The sequence below is a fragment of the Argiope bruennichi genome, chromosome 7 (assembly GCF_947563725.1).
Source record: "Argiope bruennichi chromosome 7, qqArgBrue1.1, whole genome shotgun sequence".
In the NCBI taxonomy this organism is placed as follows: domain Eukaryota; kingdom Metazoa; phylum Arthropoda; class Arachnida; order Araneae; family Araneidae; genus Argiope; species Argiope bruennichi.
In genome coordinates, this window is record NC_079157.1 from 37,669,768 (window position 1) to 37,694,347 (window position 24,580).

Here is a 24,580-nt window from a genome sequence, read left to right on the forward strand (position 1 = left end):
ATGATCAGATTCTTTATTTACAGCTTTATTTACATAAATTTACAGTTCATCATCTAGGTTAAATGAGTTCTAGGTTAAATGATTTTTATTCGACACAACAAGGATAGTTCCTTGAATACTTCGGAGAAACCTCTTAAGAAAACAGCTAGCCGACTCGTAGCGTTCTCGCAAACAGGCGTAGCTCCAGGGATCCACCGAATCTTTTCGGGTGGAATTCTAGTCGGACACTCCGCTTTCTGCCTCAGTGTCCACCGATTCTTCTCTTCCAATCTCCTCGCACTTTTATCCTGTTCCCACCCTCATTCACATCGGACCATTTTCCCGGTTATCCAATAATCGTTCAGCAACAACTTCACTGGTCTACCGTCGACCGTGGGAATGCGTTGGGGAGCCACCCTCCACAATGTAAAGAATGCAGGTTTACATCTGTTTCAAATACAATGCAGGTGGGGTCCCTTATCTGGACTCGCACTAATTGCCCAGATGTCCTTACTTTAAAGGAGTTGACCACCTGGCACTTCTGGAAGCACTTACACTGCGGTAGGGCGTCGCCATTGCTGATATTGCTGTCTGGATGCTAATTATGAAGCGTGGGAAAAGAAACGTCACCATGGTCAAACAGGGAAGAAGCTGAATCATTACAACGTGAAATGGTTTACGTCAAAATGGTTTTTATGAAATATGATGCTTAATTCAATTTAGCAAAAATTGTGGGTTAGTGTGTTCTCATTAAATAATGCATCAGTTCTATACTGGGTTGTATATTGTATAACCTAGAACTGTTAACATATTTTTCTGTTTTCGTTTTGTTTATTTTGGTTCTGGTCCCTTTTTTTCATGGTCCATCATGCTTAAAAAAATTAAACAAAATATCCAATACAGCGGGTGTTTGTTTTGCTGTTTTCTAATCTCATAAAATTGTTAGCTATTACATTCTTAAATTAATTGGTAAATTAATTACATTCTTAAATTATTAGCAAATTAATTTGGAATTTCCGTTAAGATCTGATGAATACAGATAATCAGAGATCAAATTAAAAAATGGTATATTGCCTGTACTTGTGCTACTTTAAATATAAGGAGTGGGAAAAATTCATTTAATTGAGGATATTTTGTTACAGCAAAAAAAAAAAAAAAGAAAAGAAAAAAAATTCATGGCATAAAATAATAAAGCTGTAGACTAAATAGTGAAAATTCTTTTGTCAGTATCTGACATCAAAAGGCTAGAAAAGTGGTAAAGGAAATACAGGTTGGTTATAATTAAACTTGCCCTATAAACAGCATCCTATAATGCAAACGGGTAAACAGATCACAACGAAATTTGGTATATAAGACTATACATGAGATGCCCTCTCGGAATTTCAAAAAAAAAAAAAGTACCAAATTGTCAACTACAGAGCGCCTTTTCTGGAAAAACATTAAATTTAACACAATAAACGACCAAAACGGAATGCAGAAACAATATTAACATCCCTGAACAAGAATTACGAGTAATAAAATGAAAAACCTGGAAACCCTGGAAACTTCATAAGCTGGCTGTAAATGTCTTATCAGTACTGGAAACACAGTCAATACCATCAGTTTCAAATCCTCAAGTGTCTGAATTTCATCAGAAATTTGCATCATGTAAGGGTAATCGCTTTATTTTAATCATACGTTTTGGTTTGACCTGGTAAAAGAGTACACTTTTAAAATACGTTATTAACATATATAAATATTATTGCTATATTGATCCATATTCATTAGACTGTTCACATTTTACAAATATCACAATACAGCCCTACTGGTCAGTGTCCTGGTTTTAAATAAGAAATTTTCATTAAATATTCAATAAATGTTGGTATCCAATAAAAAATGTTATGCTTTATTTCTTATGACCTCTTTAGGTTATGCAATAATATTTAACTCTTTATTTGCTTTCATGTCGCAGGTCGATTCACCATTCCGAACATGCCAGCTGCTTACCAGAAAATTCCAGAGTTCTTCTACCAGAGATTTATGCTCACGGTGGACAAGATGTACATTATTCCTAGCGAATCAGGTGTCCCCATCATCTTCGACTACAAGCAGCCTGTTTACTATTATCACAAGAATAAGGAATCTAGCTTCAAGGTGGAGCCAGGTTTCTTCGCAGAGGAACGTGGTGGCAAGTACCCTGATCACGTGAAAGTAGAAACGGATGGACACATTGCGTGAGTATTGGCTTGCTAATATGATCTAAAAGAAATTCTCCAATCGACATTTAATATTATTTTTATAGGTTGATGACAAAATAAAAGAAAATTTACAATGTTTTATAAAAAGGGTATCCCAAAATTAACCCAAGATTTGAATTTGCCACTATTCGTGCAGTAAAGGGTTGGCAACGCTATTGAAAAAACATTTGATAGCTGATAGTTTAAGATTAGTAAAAATGGAGCTTTATAGGATAAAACAAATTGTTAACGCAATATTTGAATTAAATTTTTAAAAAACAGTTTCTTTTCCCTTTAAATTGTTATATTTTTATTGAATCGGAAAGTGATAAAACAAATTGTTAACGCAATATTTGAATTAAATTTTTACAAAACAGTTTCTTTTCCCTTTAAATTGTTATATTTTTATTGAATCGCAAAGTATGCAGGATAGAGTTATGTGTGGAAAAACACATAGGGCAAATGGCCTTTGCGGATTTGCTGGCCCATACGCACACTTTTGTCGAAAATTTCCACGACCACTTTGCATAAATGTGGCTGAATTTCGTTGATGCAACGCTGAACTTCCACCTCCAATGCACACATACTTGTTGGCATGTACCTTTGATTCAGATAACCCACAAAAAGGAATTCAATGGTATTAAATCACGTAATCTTGGAGGCCAATTCTCAAATTTTCGAACTTTGACCGCAAGACTTTCACTATTTTTGAAATATTGTTCAACAATGAAAATACGTTTTTCTATCGCGTAACGCTACAATTTTACTAACCTTAAACTATCAGCTGTCAAATGTTTTTTTTAATACGGTTTCCAACACTTTACTGCACGAATGGTGGCAAATTCATATCTTGGATTATTTCTGGGACACCTTTTATCTTAGGATGTATTCATCAAATGCAGTGTAATGAAAATTTGTAAATAATTCACTAAGCTATCCTCAAAGAATTTGAAAATAGTTTTCCACAAATGAATTAAACACATGACAACGAAAAGAGTAAAAGCCAATGTACCTAATGCTCCATTACCTGCTATAATATAATCAAAATTATTTATATTATAACTGATAATGGCGAGAAGAGACACTTTCATACATGTGTTTTTTAAATCTTCCATACGTGATGATTTATTTCCCGAACTACTGATATCCGAGCATTTAATTCATGGCGTTTAGGTTTTAAACCAGTTAATGATATATTAACTGGCTAAATAATCAGAAAGTATATTTTTAAAGTTTAAAAATATACCTTCTTCATTACGTGGTTTAAAAATTGAATTATTATGCATAAAATACTATGATATAAGGGCTTCAGAAGATAGACCATCACTATAAAGAGTTAACATGAAAGTTTTCTTGAAATTTTTGATCCTTAAAAATAAATTCAAAGCTTTACTATTTCATTTTGACGGTCGATGGGGTTTAATTATATGTTAAAACTGGTAACTCTCACATTTCCAAATTATAAACTCGCACTTAAATTATCAATCACCATGTTTAAAGAGAGTTTTCCACCATTCTTCAAAACTTAAATATAATTTACTAAAAAAATGCTTTTCTGCATTTAAAGTTCATTTGGCATTGCGTACAAAATTTTCATAAACTACGAAATATTAAATTCTTTGATGAACAGATTTTTTCCATTTTGATCAAGGATTAAGGTGCAGAGAATTAAGGGATTCTGTATAAACTTTGTACTATAAAATTTCTCTCTCTCTCTCTCTCTCTCTCTCTCTCTATATATATATATATATATATATATATATATATATATACTGTATATATATATATATATATATATATATATATATATATATATATATATATATATATATATATATATATATATATATATATATATATATATATATATATATATATATATATATATATATATATATATATATATATACAGAAATTCCGGGTTTCTTTCCCGATTTCTTCGTCGATGAAGAAACAGTCCTTTAGTAACGAACGATGACTTTTATTAACATGAAGACAAGAATACGCAGGCTATAGATATACAGCCAAAACAAACACAGGTAACACACAGAGCACACTACAAAAAACAGTAGCTCACAAAGGTAGTAATAGCAACCATTGCACACAAAGCAGCACGATTGCCTACCCATCATTGTGTTTCTACAATAAAAACCAGTACTCGGCACACAGCTCAGTTTAGCAATCATTTGAACCCCACTCCACGCTTGCGCTTCGCTGGATTTATCCAACTATTCCGCCGTTGCTTCGCTGTCCCCTCGACGACTCTATATACGACTGACTTCAGCTTGAGACTGCCGGCCTTTTATAGTTCCTTGAGGAGGATAGAGAAGGTTCTGGGACAATCAAGCATATCTTGGTTCCTATTGGCTAAATCGTTAAAATTCTGGAAGTTTCCAGTAATATCTTTTTTTTTTTTTTTTTTGTCAAAGTTACCAAATTCGTCGCCAAATGGTCGCGAAGTTTATCGCCAATCCCTGAGATCACTGATTTGGCACCCGGTCAGCACGCAAGAATGCAACAGAGCTGATCGTAAAACGGTCTTTCCAGTGATTGAATAACTGTTCTGGGAAGCAACATTACAGATTTGTAACAATATATATATATATATATGCACATATATAAAATCCTAATTAATTTCCTAAATTTTTAGCCTAATTCAACCCATGTCAAAGTCATTCTAAAATATTCTCTTATTTCCAGATCCCATTCCACTTTTTCTATTTAATTAATTCAACTGAGGCTTTGTAAAAGTAATTGCACCAGCGGTTCCCACGTGCCGAGTGAAGACATAAAGAATCGCTGATGTAAACAGATTCTTCTGTTTCCCTTGTCAAGGTCGACACGTGTGAGAAATTCCAATCAGAATAGACACGTGTCAGAAATCATATGTTATATAAGAGCAGGGATAATTAGTGTTTTTTTCTTCTTCTTCTTGCCTAATCTGTTGCTGTGAGCGGACGTGTTTTGTCCGCGCCTTCTTGTAAATAAATTGTGCCTTCCAAGGATGGATTAAAGCGAACTTAAAAATGCAAAGTCTCTTCACTGTCTTCGAAACTGCCTTCTGATTGAAAAATTATTTGCTCATATACATATATAAATTAACGAGTACATATGCATATTACCTACACAAAATAATGAAAACTTAAACAAAAATTGTGAATAATATTTATATTGTTTTCACTAATTTTAATTTCTCCTAAGAAAATAGGATTTAAAAAAACACAAAATATGACTGAATGGTGGCTAAGTCTTGTTCTTATTTTGTACATAAATTGCTTGAAGTTGAAAATAGTCGTTCACCAGCTTTTGAGCTTGGTTTTATAGTTTTCATGGCGTCAAAAAATAAATCTAAGATTTTTGTTCTTTTATTCGTTGCCTCAAATAATGAAAAGTCAGCTTTCGGTAGCTTTGGATTTGTATGTTTTTCTTCAGGGTCTTCAAGAAACCTATGAATTGATTTATCCATGGCATCTTTTAAAAAAGCATTACTCTGTTGAGTAGTTTCTTCTATTTGCTCTTCATCAGAATCGGTTTCCACATAAGAATTTGGAAATATTCTACACAATATCTTTCCAGATAACTTAATAATTTCGGTTTTCGAAGAAAAAAGTACACTAGATTTCTTCGCTGAACTAGAAATGTTTTGTGGATTTTGCAAATACAGCAAACGAGTTGCTAATTCTACTTGTCTTCTTTTTTGAATTCGTTCTTCTAAAGCATATAATAATTTCAAACTTATTTCAGTGTTCAAATTTTTTAGTTCATTTAACAGAAATTCAAATGTACTTTCACTTGTTAATAAATTCGCATCTTGTCGCCTTAATCCCTCGCTGCTAGACAAATCGGTCCCAACGGATATTTTTTTTTTTTTTTTTTTTTTTTTTTTTAGAATTGGAATATTTAGGTATTGCGGAAAAACCGGGTTTTCTTACTTTAAAAACTGGTTTTCGAATGTGACAAATTTACTTTAAAAAACCCAGTTTTTAAAACCGGGTTTAAAAAACCGCCAAACCCTAAATGTAGGCATTATTTTATGTGAAGCAGAATGCAGTGAAAAGACTTTGCATTTTTAAATCTGTTTTATTCTCTCCATCCCGGGAAGGCATAATTTATTTAGGCGGACAAAGCTTGTCCGCTCACAACAATAGATTAGACAAGTGGGGAAGAGACAGAAATAAATTATCCCTCGTCTTATATAACATGAAATATTGATAGGGAAAATATTTTTTCACAGTGATATATTATTAAGATTCTGATAGGGATTTCTGATGCACGTCAATCACAAGTAAGGGGAGCACATGGATCTTTTTAAAAAAAATGTGCTTACTGGACATTTTTCTATCCCTTCAAGCGGAGCGTGTGAATTACCACCCTGATCATTTCAGAACACTTCTCTTGAATTAATTAAATAGAAAAAGTGGAATGTGATCAGGAAATAAGAGAATACTTTAGAATGAAGTTACTATGGGCAAAATTAAGATAAAACCTTGGAAATTAATTAAATTCAAATTAAAGTTTCATTATATATATATATATATATATATATATATATATATATATATATATATATATATATATATATATATACAAAAGTATTAGAATCAAGTTAATAGGAAAAACAAAAAATCAAATGAAAATTAAACCAAAAAAATTAAAAAAAATATAAAAAAAGAATCCGGCCTGAAGACTTTTTCAAGGGTCACCCTCAGGCAGGGATTCAAAGAAAGGGATTTTTTCTGTGAGGAAATACAGACATTGTCTAATAATGATTCCTCGTGACCCGAAAATCCCCTGAAATTATGCTCAAGAGATATACCATTTTAACAGAAAGGAAATACAAAACAACAAATTAGAAGAAATTAACCACAACAAAGTAAAAATACAATAACAAAAATAACAATAAAAACCAAAAATAGCACTAAAATTAAAAATTAAAAACGAAAAGGCCAGTACATACCATCAAAAATCAAGGAAACTTTAAACTATCGATTATGATTCCCTGTTTTTAAGAAACTAACTGTAAATTATGTAAACAGATGCAGGCTCCCAGCGCCATCTATTGAGTGATCCAATATGCACTCAATAGATGGAGTTGTATATATATATATATATACAGGGTGATCAAGAAATACCAGGAGGTGTTAGGAGTCCTGTAGCACGTTTTATGTACTGGACAAAATATACAAAATTTGGCCAGCATACACATTAAAATATACGATTTCGATTTATCAAGAAAGAAAAATTAATACCAAAAAACACCGATAGGGGAATTCCTGGGCCTAAAGCGCAAAATGTGTTAAAAAAGAATACATAACTGCTAATGGAAACAGTAAATAGCAACACACCAAATACCAATGAAAAACTTTTATTATAACCAATTTAAAAATTTAGCTCAAGGTGACCACCAACTTATGGTTTCAATAATTGCTTGCGGTGCACGAGGTTTTCGACGGCGGCTCGCAGCATATCTGCATTTATTCTTCTGACGTTATTTAATCTTTTAAAGTAGGAATGTCAGGAATATGCCATTGATACACAATGCCTTTCAAGTAGCCCCACAACCAGAAATTGACAAGATTCGGTTCAGTGTTATCAGTTAATGGGTGTTATCTTATAAGGATAAAATTTCAGGATCTTACGCAATATCTTCTGCTCCGTCGAGAAGGAGGTACCTGATTGCCGTGATATTGAACTGCTGGTACCCTGCTAATTAGCTCTCGCCTGATCCATAACGGCAATTGCAACTTCTTCAATTTGTTCCTTCTTGATATCTTTACGTCCTAGGCCTGGTTGTACACCAAGAGTTCCTGCTGCTTCAAATCTTTCAACCATTCTTCGCAAGTTAGTTATGGTCATTGGTTTTATACGTAACTGTTTTAACCACTGGTATCTTGCTGATAAAACAGCTTGACTAATAAGCAATGCAATCGACGGATGAATTGTTGTAGAATGACTTAAATTCCCGCAATTCTTCCTTTTATCTTCGATGTCATGTCACAAAGAACCAGTATAAGCCAGAATCGGCGTTTTTTTTGGTTCTATTTTTTTGCTTGATAAATCGAAACCGTATACTTTAATGTGTATGGTGGCCAAATTTTGTTATATTTCGTCCAGTACATAACACGCTACAGAGCTCCTAACACCTCCTGTTATTTCTTAATCACCCTGTATTTATATATATGTGGTGAAAACTTATAAGCCAGTTAACAACTACGCTGCACGAGCAATTGCTTTTGAATCATGGTCATGTTACTGGGCAGAGAACCACAAGGTACCAGGTTCTATCCTCGATCATCGCAAACCCACAACATTGGTGACCTCGGACGATGAACATTCAACCTACGCACAGCTATTGTGGCGCCATCTACCCGCAGCAACACAAAGTCGTCAGACACACTTGACGCAACAACAGCAACCACACATGCTCGCCAGCTTGGCGCTACTCAAATGGGTACAGGCGCATTAGAATCAACAGTTAATACATCACCACTCAACAGCCATATCATTCGTCTCACCTCCGACTCACTGGAGGAAGAGTCTGTGGTGAAAGTTTATAAACCAAGCAACAACTACGCTACACGAGCAATTGCTTTTGTATCATAGTTATGTTACTGGACTGCGAACCACAAGGTCCCAGGTTCTATCCTCGAGCGTACCAATTCGTCATATATATATATATATATAATGTTTTTGTGTATTAAAAATATTAAAAAATCTTTTTATTTGTATGACATTTATACTAAGATAATGTCAGCAACTGATATGATAATTTTAAATTCATTTATTTTGTTACTTTTTTTTCTCATAAATACTGAACTAGAGTTGAACTAATAATTTCCTTGAACTAAAAAAAAACATGAAAATATTTCATTCCAAGTAACCGAACCATCTAGTAAATATTTTACAAAATATACATTTATTATTACAGCATCGACAAGAACCTGTTCGCCTCTATCGGAGTATTCATGCCATTCGATCAGACAACTTTCGGAGCAGGCATCAACCGCAGGGCCACCCTATCGCTCCCAATCAAAATGAAGTTTGACCTTGATGTGAAAGAGAAGAAACTGAACTACCAATGGACACCAGTCACGCACGAGATCTACCACTTCAAATACGAGCCGTATACCTACACTGACCTGTATGGCAATGGCGTCCCGGCCGTTTTGGAAGACGGCTATCATCCCGTCCAACGAAAGAGCAGGAAGCACGTAAGCTAATAAACATTTTTTTTTCTAATTATCAACTAAAATTCAAGTATAACACTTATGTTCCCTTAGATATGAAATTGTTGCAGTGTTATTAGGTAAATATTTAAACGTACAAGACAGTTTGAGACAAGTACGTTTTTTAAACGTACAAAAGAGTTGCACATCGTACCATGTATGCTCCTGGATAATTGATTAGATGCGACGACACAAGGTTTATTTTTAAATATAAAAAGCCTTCGCTCTTTTTCTTCCTTTGTCACTCAACATTTTCCCTCACTTATCATCATCCCTTTTCATGTCGAATAATTCCACGTTACTAAGTATATGAATAGTAATGTATTGTGCTGCCGGATGACCCATCGTAATTTTTGAAAAACTTCTATTTTATATTACAGCTGCACCAGAGTTACCTCCACGACGTCTTCGGAGTTGGTTTCGATGTCCACGCCTTGTACGAAAACGAATTCAATGACAAGGGCTCTTGGCTCAGTTTCCTGTTCAACAAGGATTATCGTCAGAAATTCTACTACCTGTATGCCAACCCCAAATTTGAGCCTTACTTTGTGGACATTAAGTTCAGCCATGCAGCTACGGGAGCTACAAAAGAGGTAACAAATTTAAACCAGTTGGAAAAGTTCAAAGCGTTAACTAAATATTTTATGAAAATTGAAAAAAAAAATTGTTTGAATATTTCTGTGGTAGAGAGCTATTAACTTAGTCCTAAACAGTTTGTAGAGATTAGTTATAATTCCATTTTCCACAACACTTCTAAATTTTTCAACGGATCGCACAAACTTTGAATAATTATCCGGACAAATTTATTTGAAAGTGGCGTTATATAAAGAACTTCTTCTCCTTGCTCTTCTAATGAAAAAAAAAAAAAAATCCTGGAATAAATTTTTTTAAAGTAGCGTCCCAAGAATTCAATCCTTCATTTAAATGCAAATAATCACTTTTTTCAAAGTCAACAATTAAATCTCCGAGTTTGATTTTCCTTTTAAATAATTTTGTTATCTCTTTCCTTTGCTGTTCCAATTTGATCCCTAATTTTTTTGTCTTTTTAACTCTTTGAGGCTTATTATTACACAAAAAAATGCACCATTTAAAAATTAAAAAAAAAAATACATCTAATTATAAATGTGGAATTAACATATCATTTTTCTTTTATTTTAAAATTTTGAATTTTATATAAAATTTAAAACAGTCTATTAAATATAATTTTAAAAAATGTATTTTTTCCTCTCGTGTCTATAAGAATTCTATATTCTACCTAAAGCTGCAAAGCGGAATGCATACTTAGAAGAAAGAGGATTAAACTGATTAAGAATTATTATATTTCATTTTTAAAAAATGCTAGAGAAATTCTTCAATAAGCGGACAAACGCGATGTGATCCATTTTTTTTTTCTTTCTATTTCCAGTTACAAGGCAGCGTCAAATACCAATATTATGATTCTGAGCACACACAGCCCGAGTTCTCAAGCGAAGGTTTCGAGGACTACAAAATTACGGACAACGAGAACGGGCCCTTCTGCACATGCGCTCTCGAATTTGAGGCCAAAGGACTTGGCGACAAGGAAAGGAAAGCCAACGCCAAGATTTCCTGGACAAGAGACCTGAAGCGAGCGAACCACAAAGTGAACTTCTACTATAACAGATCGCCCTTCCACAGCTCAGAAACTGCGAACTTGAAGGTAAGTCAGTCGAGATAAGAAATGAATTTTTTTAAAACAGTTTGTTGGATGTAAAAAGTTTTAAAAACTTTTTGAGATGATTTCAATTCAGCTCTGATTTTGAAATTCGAAATGACTCGTAAACATTTAACTATATTTCGTGAAACAGTGTTACGTATCTACTTTTTTGCATTGTAGATAATATACAATATAGATATTGAAGTCATATTTTTAAAAAATGTTAAAATATGATATTTATAGATTAGGAGAAGATTTTACTCGAGATATAAAAAGTTTCGTGGCACAATTTCTACTACGCTTTTATTAAGCTAACTTTAAGCTCGAATGAGAAATGTGCTATTTAAAAAGTGTGAATTTACATTCATGTTAATCAGCAATTGGAAGTCTGTTTGATCAATCTCACTTCAGTTTCAGCAGCTAGTTTGAATAAATTTCCGCCAATTGAATCTGAATTTCAGCAGCCAATTGAATCTACATTTCAGCAGTTTCGATCAATCTCGCTTGAATGTCAGAACTTTTAAATAAATATAAGAATAAATAGTTGGTAATAATCTATATATTTTTAAATTTTTTTGTTTGATTTAGTTGTAATATTAAAGCCCATAGTATGTTTCAAATCTCTTTTTGATAGCTTATCAGCAATGTACTACACAATGATTATACTATTTTAAAGCAAAAATTAGCCTCTTTAGTTGGTTTTTAACTATTAGATCAATGTCATGCCCATTATATGCTTCAGATCTCTGTTTGGTAGCTTATTAGAAATGTACTATACAAAGATTGTCCATTTTAAAACAAAAATTAGTCTTATTTAGTTGGTTTTTAATTGCTGAGATTAATGCCATGCCCATAATATGTATCAGATCTCCTTTTGGTAGCTTATCAGCAATGTACCATACAATGATTATACTATTTTAAAACAAAAACTATCCTCTTTCGTTGGTTAGATCAATGTCCTGTCCGTTACATGTTTCAGATCTCCGTTAGGTAGCTTATCAGAAATGTACTATACAAAGATTATCCATTTTGAAACAAAAATTAGTCTGTTTAGTTGATTTTTAATTGCTGAAATCAATGCTACGTTTTAATTCACTGCAGCACTCTATTACAACCTCTCATTTATATTTTATTCGAAACGAGGATGTAATAATACTTAAATAATTGTCAAAAGGTACAAAATGAGTCGCTTATTCTTTTTATCTTCAGATTTGCGGCAGCGGCTATCTCAAGTATCCCAAATATGACCTAGGCAAAGTCGCTCTCCTGGACACCATTGGTATGAACCACCAGGTGGACAGCGCCCTGAAACTACACTTCGGCAAGGACTGCTCCACTGACCAGAAGGTGAGCTCGGATTTCCTAATGCTTTGTAATCGACTCTGTAGCTTATTGAAGATAAGTTCCAAATTCGAAATAAAAATTAAAATATTTAATAACAGTTATTCGCAAGCCTAAGTTGCGTTTTAAAAATTAATGTGCAAGAACATTAATTTATGTAATTTATGGCAGTGTATCTACGAAACAGTGAACTCCACATGTCTAATTTCCAGTTTGAACATTAGGTTAAAAAGCCTGAGTATTCTCTTATGGGTTTTGCGAGCTTCTATTAGCAAACGGAAGAATCTTCCACTAAATGTGAGCATGTGACTTCAGAATAGCATTGCAAGATCTTTGCGGTTTCACCATTTTTGTATCATTTAAAAAGTTCGTCTTTCTAAAAATGCCTCATCCTATTTTATGCTCTTGGAAAAGTAATCAACTTTTCATTACATGATAAATTTAAAAGATGAGGTTCTTCACAAGAATGGCATCGTTTTTCATCTTTGGCTATCTGTATATACTATGGCGATTTGGTATGAGCGAGAATAGAACCTGGGACCTTGTGGTTCGCAGCCCCGTAACATGAAAACAATACAAAAACAATTGCTCGCGTAGCGTAGCTGTTAACTAGCTTATACGCTTTCACCACAGACTCTCCCTCCAGTGAGTCGGAGGTAAGAAGAACGATATGGCTGTTGAGTGCTGATATATTAGCTGTTGATTCTAATACGCCTGTACCCATCTGAGTAGCACCAAGCGTTATGGCGAGCGTGTGTGCGTGAGTGGTTGCCAATGCTGTTGCTGCTTCAAGTGAGTCTGACGACTTTGGGTTGCTGCGGCCTTTTTGTGTTGCTGCGTCAAATGAATCTGACGTCTTTGTGTTGCTACGTCAAGTGAGTCTGACGACTTTGGTTGCGGGTAAATGGCGCCACAACAGCTGTTTGAAGGTTGAAGGTTCATCGTCCGAGGTCACCAATGTGGCGGATTCGGGATAAAACCTGGCACCTTGTGATTTGCAGCCCAGTAACATGACCACAATATAAAAGCAATTGCTCGAACAGCGTAGCTGTTAACTGGCTTATAAGCTTTCACCTCAATACCTGCACAGCACATAGTGCCTCTGTGAGGCAGGGGCACAGTCGGGAGTGTGTCATTGTTCTTTCATGAATTAAAAGGTTGCTCCTAAAAACTGTATCATTCACAATAAAAAAAGGTTTCGTTTCAATAATAATTCAAGAATTTCATAGATTGAGTTTAAATTACTATGGATTATCTAAAATGCATGCATCACTCGCATTGAAATGATGGTGGTAATGGGATCATTGGTATTAAGATACAAACATTTTATTTATCTTTATTAAGCCATTTATAGATAAATCATATTCTTTCCTTTATAAAATCTACATAATTGCTACAAATTATTTATTACGTTTCTTCTTAAATACATTTTTCATGTAATTTATATGTTTAATATGTAGTTTTTCATAAAAATATACCGTTTAAAAATGATAATGAAATATGAGAAACAATGTTCCATTCTGTGCTGTTATTTGTTAGATATCTTTTGTTAAGGTGTTTCAATTTCATTACATGCAGTGGATTCGCTTTATAAAGCTGTCGATATTATTACATTTTCTCTTTATATAAAAGAAATTTCTTATTTCCTTTCCTTCAGTGCATATTTTTGAAGAACATGATAAAGATTCTACCCAAAATTTTAAAAGGTTACGGTAAAGTAACGTTTTAATTTCGTTGTATTCATTTATAATAAGGCAAGCTCACAATTAATTGATAGGGTTTCGATGAATTTTAAAATATGGATTATTTTTGTAATATGCCATGATTATCAACGAGCCATGATGTGATCCAATCTACGCTTGTCATCGGGAACTATCATGTAAATACAATGGCTCGCACTGAACACCATTTCTTTTATAACATGACTTGATAAAAATAACAGCAACAAAAACTTGCATTAAAAACTCTTCAAAATAATTCAATCTAGCTTAAAATCTACTCTCATTTTCTTAATGTGTCGGTTTATAGAACTAAACAGAATAAATGTTATGTAGCATCCATCCCAGCTCATTTTTAATGTTTAAAGTCCTTCTAAACCACAGAATTTGTCTTCCTTTCTTACAGGTTAAGATCGATGGTCAATTCTTCCCAACCGAAGAACAGAGGCTATTCGAATCGAAGCGAGAGGAGCCCGACACCCCAGAGCACTACAACCCCTATGCCCATTACTACCAGGCGTGCTTGAAAGAGCGCGCCAGAGGCATCAACTATGGCGAGAAATGCTTAGAGTACATCCGTGTCATCAGCACTGTTCATGGATACCACTTCCATGGGAAATTCGAGAATGTAAGTGTAGATCCTTGGATAAATTTAGTATTTTCAATTATTGGTTCTTTTGATGTAGAAAAGGTTAAGAGTTTTCCTTCGTTTATAAATCAGGTTTTCGCAAAATTAAGTTAAAATCACATAAGCAAATTTAGGTTAGATTAATGGCTAATGTATCCATCCAAATCATTTGCGGTAAAATGTCGCAGAAGCGAATAGCGCCAATTTGATTACAAATGAGGCACTGCGCACAAACTCCTTGCCTCAGGTGTCTCAGATATAGAGACAAGATACTTCCGTGATGATGGTGGGTTATCGCCATTCTGGTATGCTAAGAAATCGTGCGTTGTTGGCTACCTTTAAGGAATGACGGAACGTGCCTTTTAAGAGATGTATCCTGCCCGCTGATAGACTTTAAGACTCAACTCCTCTATGATGTCATAGTATTCCGATTATTAAATCTTGATGTATGCCTAAAGGTGGAATGGTGTAATTAAATTTGCTTTTAGTTAACCTCTCTCTACAACGTAGAAGTGTTGGTCCATTTATTAGAGATAATTTTGCTGGTATTGGAAACTCGGAAAAGAATGAGAGTTATGTGGCCAATATCCATTTGTTATCAATTTATTTCAAAACATAACCGCTTCTCGATATTCATTATAGCTACTGGTTTGTCCTTCACAGATTGCATATGTATATTTAGCCTAAGATTTATAGCGAGTTGGAATGAGCGAGAATTGAACCGGGGACCTTGTGGTTCGCTGCCCAGTAACATGACCACGATACAAAAGCAATTGCTCGTGTAGCGTAGCTGTTAACTGGCTTATAAGCTTTCACCGCAGATTTAATAAACATATCCAATTTGTGATGGAACACTTTGCCGATATAGAATAACGGAGCAATTATCAATGGTTTAATCTTTGATACAGATATCTGCTCTATCTCCTTTTCTGTAAGGATTGTCCTTAAGTCTCTGGGGAAAATTTAAAATAAATTTCACAAATAAGTTGTCCGATGCTTTTTGATATAAGGCACTTACGTAGAATAACTAACTGTTATCAATGTATGTCACTGTACCGGAAATAAGACCAAGCACTCGAAATCTGCGTGAAATTTTAACTACATTTAGCATTAGTCATAAGTAAAAAAAATATTTTCAACATCTAATTTTAAAAGATGAATGTATAACCTTATCAGATACTGCAGACTTGATTTTCCACTTCTTTCTAACCTTGCGAAAGTCACAAATCCGAAATACAACTTGAATACCTCCGTTCTTTATTTTATAGTTAATCGTTCAATCGTTTAGAAAAATAGAATAATCGAGAAGATAGGTTTCAGATATCTTTCCTGACTTTTAAGCAAACTTAACCTAATTATAATCATAATTAAATAGCTGATATTAAAAAAAATTTGCAATATTTGATTTTTAGAGCTATAGATAATTGCTAATTTAAAGTTTACGAAATTTGCTTTTGATTAATTGATTTTGGCAGATTATAACAAATAGATTAATCAAATGGGTTTTTAAAACGGCTGGAATAAAGGGCTTGTTAATAATTATTTATTCTTTTAAACGTTTGCCATGTTTATAATACGATAATCTTAGTATGAAAATTGGTTAAATAAAAAAAGAAAAGAAAAAAGAGAAATAATAGCAATTGCAAAATATATTATTACATTTTTCATAGCATTAAAAAAATTTAATTGGTTAGTTCTAACACTGTTTATTATTTTAAATTTATTTCATTTATTTAAATATCGTTTGGAATTTTTCGGTATTGTCTCCATTTCTCTTTTCAAATGTGCCCGATTTTACTGCCCGGCTTCTAAAATAATTGAAAATGAAAACTTCAGTAAATATGATTGCTTTAGTTAAACGAACTTTCCTTTCACAATGAGTTGGCTATCACAAAGTGACCGGGATTCACTTGACGCACAGTGATATTGCCGACTTCTTCAGCATCTTTTCTCTTTTGAGATGTTATCTCCTTATTGGCATTTTGAAGATCTATAACTATCCATAAGCTAACCTCTAGGAGCAAAAATAATAACTCATGAAGGCTAATTTCTTCAAACGAGTCAATAATGTGCGTGTTAATAAACAAGTAGTCCTATATGCCATAGAGTCGCCATATAGGATCAATGGAGTTAATGCTGAAGATATAAAATTTACTGGAATAAAGGAAGTATACTGTAATAATACAAATAAATTCGTTGTAAAAACATTTTTTATAGAATTGCATAGGTTTTCCAAAGAATTTTTACAAAATAGAACAAAATTACAGTCAGAGCGTGATGAAATCAGTCATATTTGTCATATCAGTTTTAGTATCATGGACTCACTTCATCGCCGTTGTTGTTTTCCTGTGATGTAGTGTTGAAAATACTTTAAAACTTATTGAATTGTGATAAATAAGATCATATGCAATCAAAATCTGTTTAATATATACCTCAATCGTAAAAATATTTTTTCAAACACTTCATGTAAACTCAATAATCGTTCTTCTTGCATAATTGTCAGGAACTGATGTTATAAAAGTATTTTTTAGATTTTTATTTATTACTTTCTACTGTTTAATTTTAATATATTTCATTTCATTGCATAATTCATAGTTAAAATTAATATAAAATAATGTTTTCTCAGATTCCTTAGACAACACATGATCCTCATATGGAATTAAATTCAAATTAAGATTAGCTTTTAAAGGGTATCCTAGGGTATAAGAATATAAAAATATTGAATACTATTCTTATAATATAATATATGTTGCAGTTTCTTATGGCACTTGCCATGGACAAGCTCGCTGTTACGAAGACAGCGATTTTAAGCCGTTTCGGGAGCGTCTCTTGTTTTTTATAGTAGCGCCATCTACGGCCAAGAGAACGACTTAGCTAGACACACGTCACAACCCTTTTTACGGGGCGGACTTCATTCGCTCATCCACAAATCGTAATTTAGACCTAAATCTGAGAACGATCACCCCTGATCCAGTACCCCCAGTGGAATTATTCTCGACATGGAGGACTTTGTGACCACGACAGATTTATACTCGCGTCAGCCACCAAGCACGCGGGGAATCTTCGGCCGACGGGGTTCGCACTCGCAACTTAAGGGACGCGAATATAATATATAAATATAGAGAACTTCGTAATTCTAATATATCTATACAGAATGAAAAAAATTTATTACAAAATAACCTTTTTACAAGAATGAAAGCAATTAAGTTAAAGAAAAACGTTGTTGTGGCTTATCCCACCTGGTCGACAGTAACATCAAACCAGGTCCACGAGCCCGAACGCCTTCAAACAATGTAGCACAGCCCTCATTGTCTTCTAATCGATGAGTCATGATAAAAGGGCTTAAAATGCAGCTTCAAGAGGTCAAGGACCCAGAGGCACCAAAGGCTGAAGTCTTTGCCCCCTAAAGTCATGCCTGCATTGCATTTCGCTGAGCATAATGGAATGACCTTCACGCCTTGGTTACCCTACCAGGAGAATAGTCTCCCGATGTATTTCACCCATTCCGCCCAGGAACACTCCCCCGCCGCGATGAGGCAGCAATGCAGGACTTTAGGGGGGAAAGAAAAACGTGAAATCAATAACTGTAATTTTGTGAATCAGGCTTTGCTACATCCATTCTTTCACCTTACAGCTCTCCAAAGGATTTTTGAACGCCACCTACAAAGCTCTCTGGGCGGCAAAGCACGCTATGTTCTTCTACGGCGACCACAATATCGTGGACATCCAGAATCCTCAGGACGAGTTCCACTTGCATGCCAACTTCTCCCTACACTTACCAGTGGCCGACATCCGAGTTCACAAGCCCAGCTCAAACAGTTTTTATACACACGTGCCCGTTCCTTTCTACAGGGGCTTCAGGTCGTATCCCGTCTTCGAGGATCTGCACATCAAGAACTCTTTCAGCGACAGTAAGTAAACTTGGATTGAAGCCTCTTGGGTGATCAAATGAAGCTTATTCTGCATCTCTTGTTATGCTATTTTATGAGAAGTGTTCGAAAAAAATAAAAGTAAATAGATAATTTTCATTGATAAAACATTTATTAATTCAAAATAAGTGTGCCTATCAGAAGTGGCTGTAATTTCCTTGTAAAATGGGCCAGAAAAAAAAAGAAAAACGAACACAATGTAGATTGAAACTTCAGGTTTTGTTTCAGTGCTTAATAATTGTCCAGTGTCAGTATCCTTGGTCACATATGTAACATCCAAGTGGTGTCGCTTCATGTTCTCCTCTAATTTTCTTCTCTCTTAAGGGAATTCTTTTCAAATTCTTATTTAATTTCCTTCTTCTTTCCCAACGGAATTCTCTTTCGCCTCTCCTTAATTCTGCTTTTAAAGTTTTATTTGGACCGATTATAATTGCCTTTATGGCTTCTTTTCGACACATATTCAACAACCATTATCATCCACAATGGATGATAATGGATACTATTTCATTGCCTTGAAAAACATTATTTTCATAATGCTTATCTTCAATTCATTCAATATTGCAAATGAAGAATGTATTGAAATCCAGTCTTCTACATACTCCGATGAAATAAAAGCACAAGAAGTAATCCAAAATGTTTACATAATCACATACAGAACATTCATGCGGCCATCGAATGCATATCAAAGACTTCATATTGGCCTTAGTGCCTGTAATTATATGGATTACCCTAGAGATGATGCCTATGTATCCAAACGCAAAATGTTAGCAATTATTATCTGACCCCTGCCCCCAAAAAACTTTAAAAGCAGAATTGAGGAGAGGCGAAAGAGAATTCCATTGGGAAAGAAGATTAGAGAAAATTTTGAAGAGAATTCCCTTAAGAGAGAAGAGAATTTGAGGAGAACGTGATGAGAATTCCCTATTACATTACTTTCAAATTTCTGTCTAGTTAAATTTATTTTTTAAATAGAACTTTTTTATTTATAAGTAAGAATTAGGATTATTCACAATACTTTTTCAATCCATGCCAAATAATGTAAATGTAGAGATTATTTCAAATAATCTGGAGCATGCAGAGACTTTCAGCTAAAATTCCAGAAATTAGCTAAAATCTTACAGATACATAACAAATTATTTTTTTAACAAATATTTATTTTTTAAAAATTTATCAGAAAATTTGAAAATATTATTGAGATTAAGGAGAACTAAAGTATTTACTTATTTGTAAATATTTTTTTTTCAGTTCATTGCAAGTTGGAGGGTGACAATATGATAACCTTCGACAGATACGAATATAAACTGCCTCCCATCGCTTGCTACAAAGTCATTGCCAAAGACTGCTCACCCAACGAATTCTTTACAGTCCTGGGCACCAAAATCAACCACCCGCGTTACCACAAGGTAAGTGTTGAATTCTCAGATATTAGCGTAGAAAATTTATATTTTCTGTCTAGAAATTAGTAAAGAACAGTTTTCTTTGGTGAAGATATATCGCATTTCAAAATATTGAAGTTTTTCCTTTTTCTAATGTTGTTTCGATAAATATTTGATCAGCCCTACAGTGCATTTGGAAAGAAAAATTTAAACAGTAGATTCAATAAGATTCTAGAACCATTTGCTAATTAATTATTTAGAGGGTCAGCGTCCTGGCATAGGGGTAGTGCATCTTCCCCACGATCTGGGCGTGCCAGGTTAAAGTCTCGGCTTTGGCATGGTTGTTCTTCCTGTTCTATCTGTGAGATGTGTGAATATGCCCTCCTGTAAAAAGGGTAGTGCAAGCGAATGAGTCATGCGTGAGTAGTCAAGTCGTGCTCTTGGCCCTAGTTGGCTCTACGATAAAAACAAGAGGCGCTCGCCCTTAGGTTTAAATCGGTTGTCTTTGAACAGCGGGCTTGTCCGTGGCAAGTGCCATAAGAAACAACAACAACGGCATTTAGAGGGTATGTTATGTTTTCACCAAAAATAAAGATTAAAATAAGAATAAAGAATTGCAATAGAGCGGAACTGATCTAAACTTGATTGATATAAGGACTTAATAACATGTTTTTTTAATAACATATTTTTTAAATTTTTTTCCTTTGCAGGCTTTGAAAGTCTTCATCGGAAAACACAAAGTGGAAGCTCTGCCAGTATCCGACGATTCGGACATCATTATCCGGGTGGACGGCACCAAAGTGGACGTAACGGCCACCAAACCTTACCTCCACTTCGAAGGAGAACACCACCACCACGGAGCAGATTTCTACATTACTCATAGGAACTTCTACTACGCCCTGCATTCCGAGAAATATGGCCTGATCGTTGAATTCGACGGCCATAATATCATCGTCCAAGTGTCGCCCTTCTACAGGGCCAAGGTGTGCGGCCTGTGCGGTAACTACAACGGAGAGAAGTATGATGGTTATACTACTGCCGAGGGATGCTACTACGAAGATGAAACTGCCTATGCGTACGCATATGCCATTCCTTCCGACACATGCGAAGTGCCTAAGTTTGAGCCCAAGTGTCCCAATGAAGGTAAATGATGTGTTTGTTTCATAATTATGAGACAAAAGTTTATATATTTCTCATTACCTCTCCTCTCTGTTTCGTGTTTTCTTCTTTGTGTTTCTCAGAGATATAACTTCCTACTACCCGGCCCTTTATTGGCCAGACAGGAGAATCGGATACATGGCGGACGTTGGCACCATGTTGTAACTTTTTGTTGGCAATAAGTCGCCAAATGTGACAACCTTCATCATCATTTTCTAATAACCTTAAAAGTGAAAACTCGATGCCTCAAAAGCGATAAATCGACAATTTTCTGCCAGTATATTTTGTAGTTTCAAAAATCTCCAACCAAAACATCATGCTCTTACATGATAAAAATTTCTTTCATAATTCAAAATTTAATCACAAGACATCAGAAAAGGGATCTCCATGAATTTGTCTCTTATACATAACATCAAGATGCTTTTTTTTCATATTAATTAAACTTTCACGGTAATGGTGTGAATATTCAGAGTTTCTAAGTACTATTGACCTGTTCTTCTAATTCTACCCGCAAGGTATGATTATGTTAACCTGAAGCTGATTTTTTTTTCTGTAGAGTTGATAAGCTATATACTAATATTTTAGCTTCAAAACATATGAAGATGCATTGAAATTAGTAAGAATTATAAATTATTTCAAATAGAATTCTTCAAAGGAGATATATCAGAAGAATTTTTTGAAATGAAATAAACAGCATTGATAGAATAGTTCAAAGCCCAACTCTATAATGGAAGAAAGAAACCCATATATACAAACACAGATAAATCCAGTATTTCTTATCGAAATAGTTTCATCAGAAATGGAATGATTGCCTATTTTGACTTCTTAAAGTTGGTCCTATATAGAAGGAATCAAAAAATGTTTTGAATGAGATATTATGTAAAAAAAAGAGTAGTTTCAATTTTATGGATGATTTGTTCATTCTATTCTTGCTTAATGGGAAAAGATCAAGTTTTTTCCAGGCTGCTACATTATTTTGTAGATTTCTAAACTGCATCAAAAATAAATAATTTGTCATTAAGAACTGAAATACAAATCACACAATCGATTATTATTGATTCAATATGTAGTTTTGGAACAGAATAATTCATCAACATCCTCACTAAAGATTTACGAAGATAGTTGTACCTCAAAATGAGAGCACTGAAGCTGATTCTTAATCGCATAACCATACTTGATTTCTATATTTTCTGAAATCGAATATAGAATTTGAAAATTTCAAACTCTTATTTGCTACCATTGCTTTCAGGCGGATTCGGTTGCACCAAACTACGCACCAAAATTGTTGAACACAACACAGGCAAAGTGGCCCAGACTTGCTTCTCCACAGAGCCCGTCGCCGAGTGTGCCCCCCATTGCAAAGCTCGAGCCACCACCAGCAAGACCATTTCATTCCACTGCTTGCCTGCCAAGGACGATTCCACCAAGGCCCTGGTAAGACAGCAGCCCCTGCGAATCCTGCATGAGTTCAGAAGGAAGAGCAAAGACCACGAGGCCCCCGTCGACGTTCCAGATGTCTGTATCAAAGTGTAGAGGCGGGTCTTCCTCTAGGGTCTTACTAGAGTCCATCCTTGTGTTGGACTTGATCACTCAGTAAGAAAAAAAAATAGACGATGTAATCCATACTGGATACACTGACAAATGAAGACTAGGTAATACGAGGAACTCGATGCGCACATACAGTACAATACAACCAGCAAATCACCGTCTTTGTTATTTTCAATTTCTTTATTCCATTGAATATTTTGGTGTCAACTTTTAATTTTTTCATGTCATTTTTAAAAAAAATTCAGCAAGAAGACTACAGCCTTATTGTTGTCATTTAAAAGTATTATGAAATCTTTTCTTTTTAATAAATTAATCATTATTGAACTAATACTGTTAACTTTTAGTATCATGAATCTATAAAGCCATTGATTCTTTTTATCTATTTTATTCATTTTTTTCTTTTGTTTTGCAAAAGTTTCAAATGATTGTTATATACATTTGTATGACAATTTGTTATGCATGTTTTAGTAGATTCATTTATTGTACGCAATTACTAAATGTGCATTGTTTGTAATACTTATGTTAATATTTCTGAAAATGTACAAAACCTTCTCTTTGAAAACTGTTTATTTTTCTGCCAAAATAAAAGCATGATAACACCTGATAGTTTTATTGTTTTCTTTAAAAAATAAAAATTGAAAAAAAAAACATTTCTTTGGTTTAAGTATCAATACATATTCTAAGTCGGAAAAAATTATAGAATATGAATTCATTAAGTTACAACAAAAATAGATTTTCTGATTTCAAAAAAGTTCGAAAAAAGTAGTTAATGTAACTAAATATGTAAGTTTAATAATTTAATTAAAATTTCTTATTTATAATTTAATTTTAAAATTAATAGAATATAAACTTGTGGGAAAAGACTGTCCAATCACTCAAATGATTGTCTTTTGATGCTTATTACAAATCATAAATATACATTTATTTTTTTTTTCATTTGTCATATTCTCAGTCTCTTTGTTCAAAATCCAAGATGGCAATTATTACCCTTAATTACCAATTAATTAACGGAAATTAAAGGTAATTCATAGTATTTAAGTTTAATTATTTAATTAAAATATGATTTAATTTAAAAATTAATAGAATATAAACTTGTGGGAAAGCACTGTCCAATCACTCAAATGATTGTCTTTTGATGCGTATTACAAATCATAAATCAACCTTTTTTTGTTTTTCATTTGCCATATTCTCAATCTCTCTGTTCAAAATCCAAAATGGTAATTATTACCATTAACTACCAATTAATAGTGATAATTAAAGGTAATTCATGGTAATATTTTTTATCAAAACCAAATTGTATTTTATATAAATGAGATTTTTTCTAGATATTTTTTTTAAGAACAACCTCATAATCTGAATCATAAACTTCGAGTCAGGCTTTTACTATCGGAGTGATGACAATGTTAATGTGTTAAAACACATTAAAGAATTTTGGATAAAAAATTTTTTAAATAAAACATTCAAATATTCCAGAATTTATGGCACAATCTCGAATTTAGATTAGCTGTATCGGATTAAGTAAGTGTCCCTAATTTGGATCAAATATACAAATTTTTAAGAAAACTTCTGAAGAATTAGTTTAATTCTTAATACAAATTCTGTTTCTCAAATTTTCAGTATGATATATACACATGAAGACGAAAAACGCTTCAGGTTATGCATGAATGAAAAAGATAAAAACCTAAAAGTAAAAACACTATAAAAATAAATAGTAGGAAAATATCACTTATACTTCTTGATCCCTTTTTGATCTTTTCCAAATTTTTTCTAAAAAGTAACCATTTTA

General features: G+C 33.7%; 1 protein-coding gene across 1 annotated transcript in view; it reads left to right on the plus strand.

The window, feature by feature from the left end:
- The window catches only part of LOC129975075 (vitellogenin-6-like), a 57,126-nt gene extending 33,728 nt beyond the window's left edge, over nt 1-23,398 (plus strand). Inside the window, exons 17-26 of the mRNA XM_056087968.1 lie at nt 1,931-2,192; nt 9,124-9,406; nt 9,802-10,014; nt 10,827-11,099; nt 12,306-12,443; nt 14,562-14,783; nt 18,418-18,694; nt 19,958-20,115; nt 20,799-21,231; nt 22,496-23,398. Of these exons, the coding sequence (XP_055943943.1) occupies nt 1,931-2,192; nt 9,124-9,406; nt 9,802-10,014; nt 10,827-11,099; nt 12,306-12,443; nt 14,562-14,783; nt 18,418-18,694; nt 19,958-20,115; nt 20,799-21,231; nt 22,496-22,779 (2,543 nt within the window). The 3' untranslated portion in view covers nt 22,780-23,398. The remainder of the gene's footprint in view (nt 1-1,930; nt 2,193-9,123; nt 9,407-9,801; nt 10,015-10,826; nt 11,100-12,305; nt 12,444-14,561; nt 14,784-18,417; nt 18,695-19,957; nt 20,116-20,798; nt 21,232-22,495) is intronic.
- Nucleotides 23,399-24,580: the final 1,182 nt, after the last annotated feature.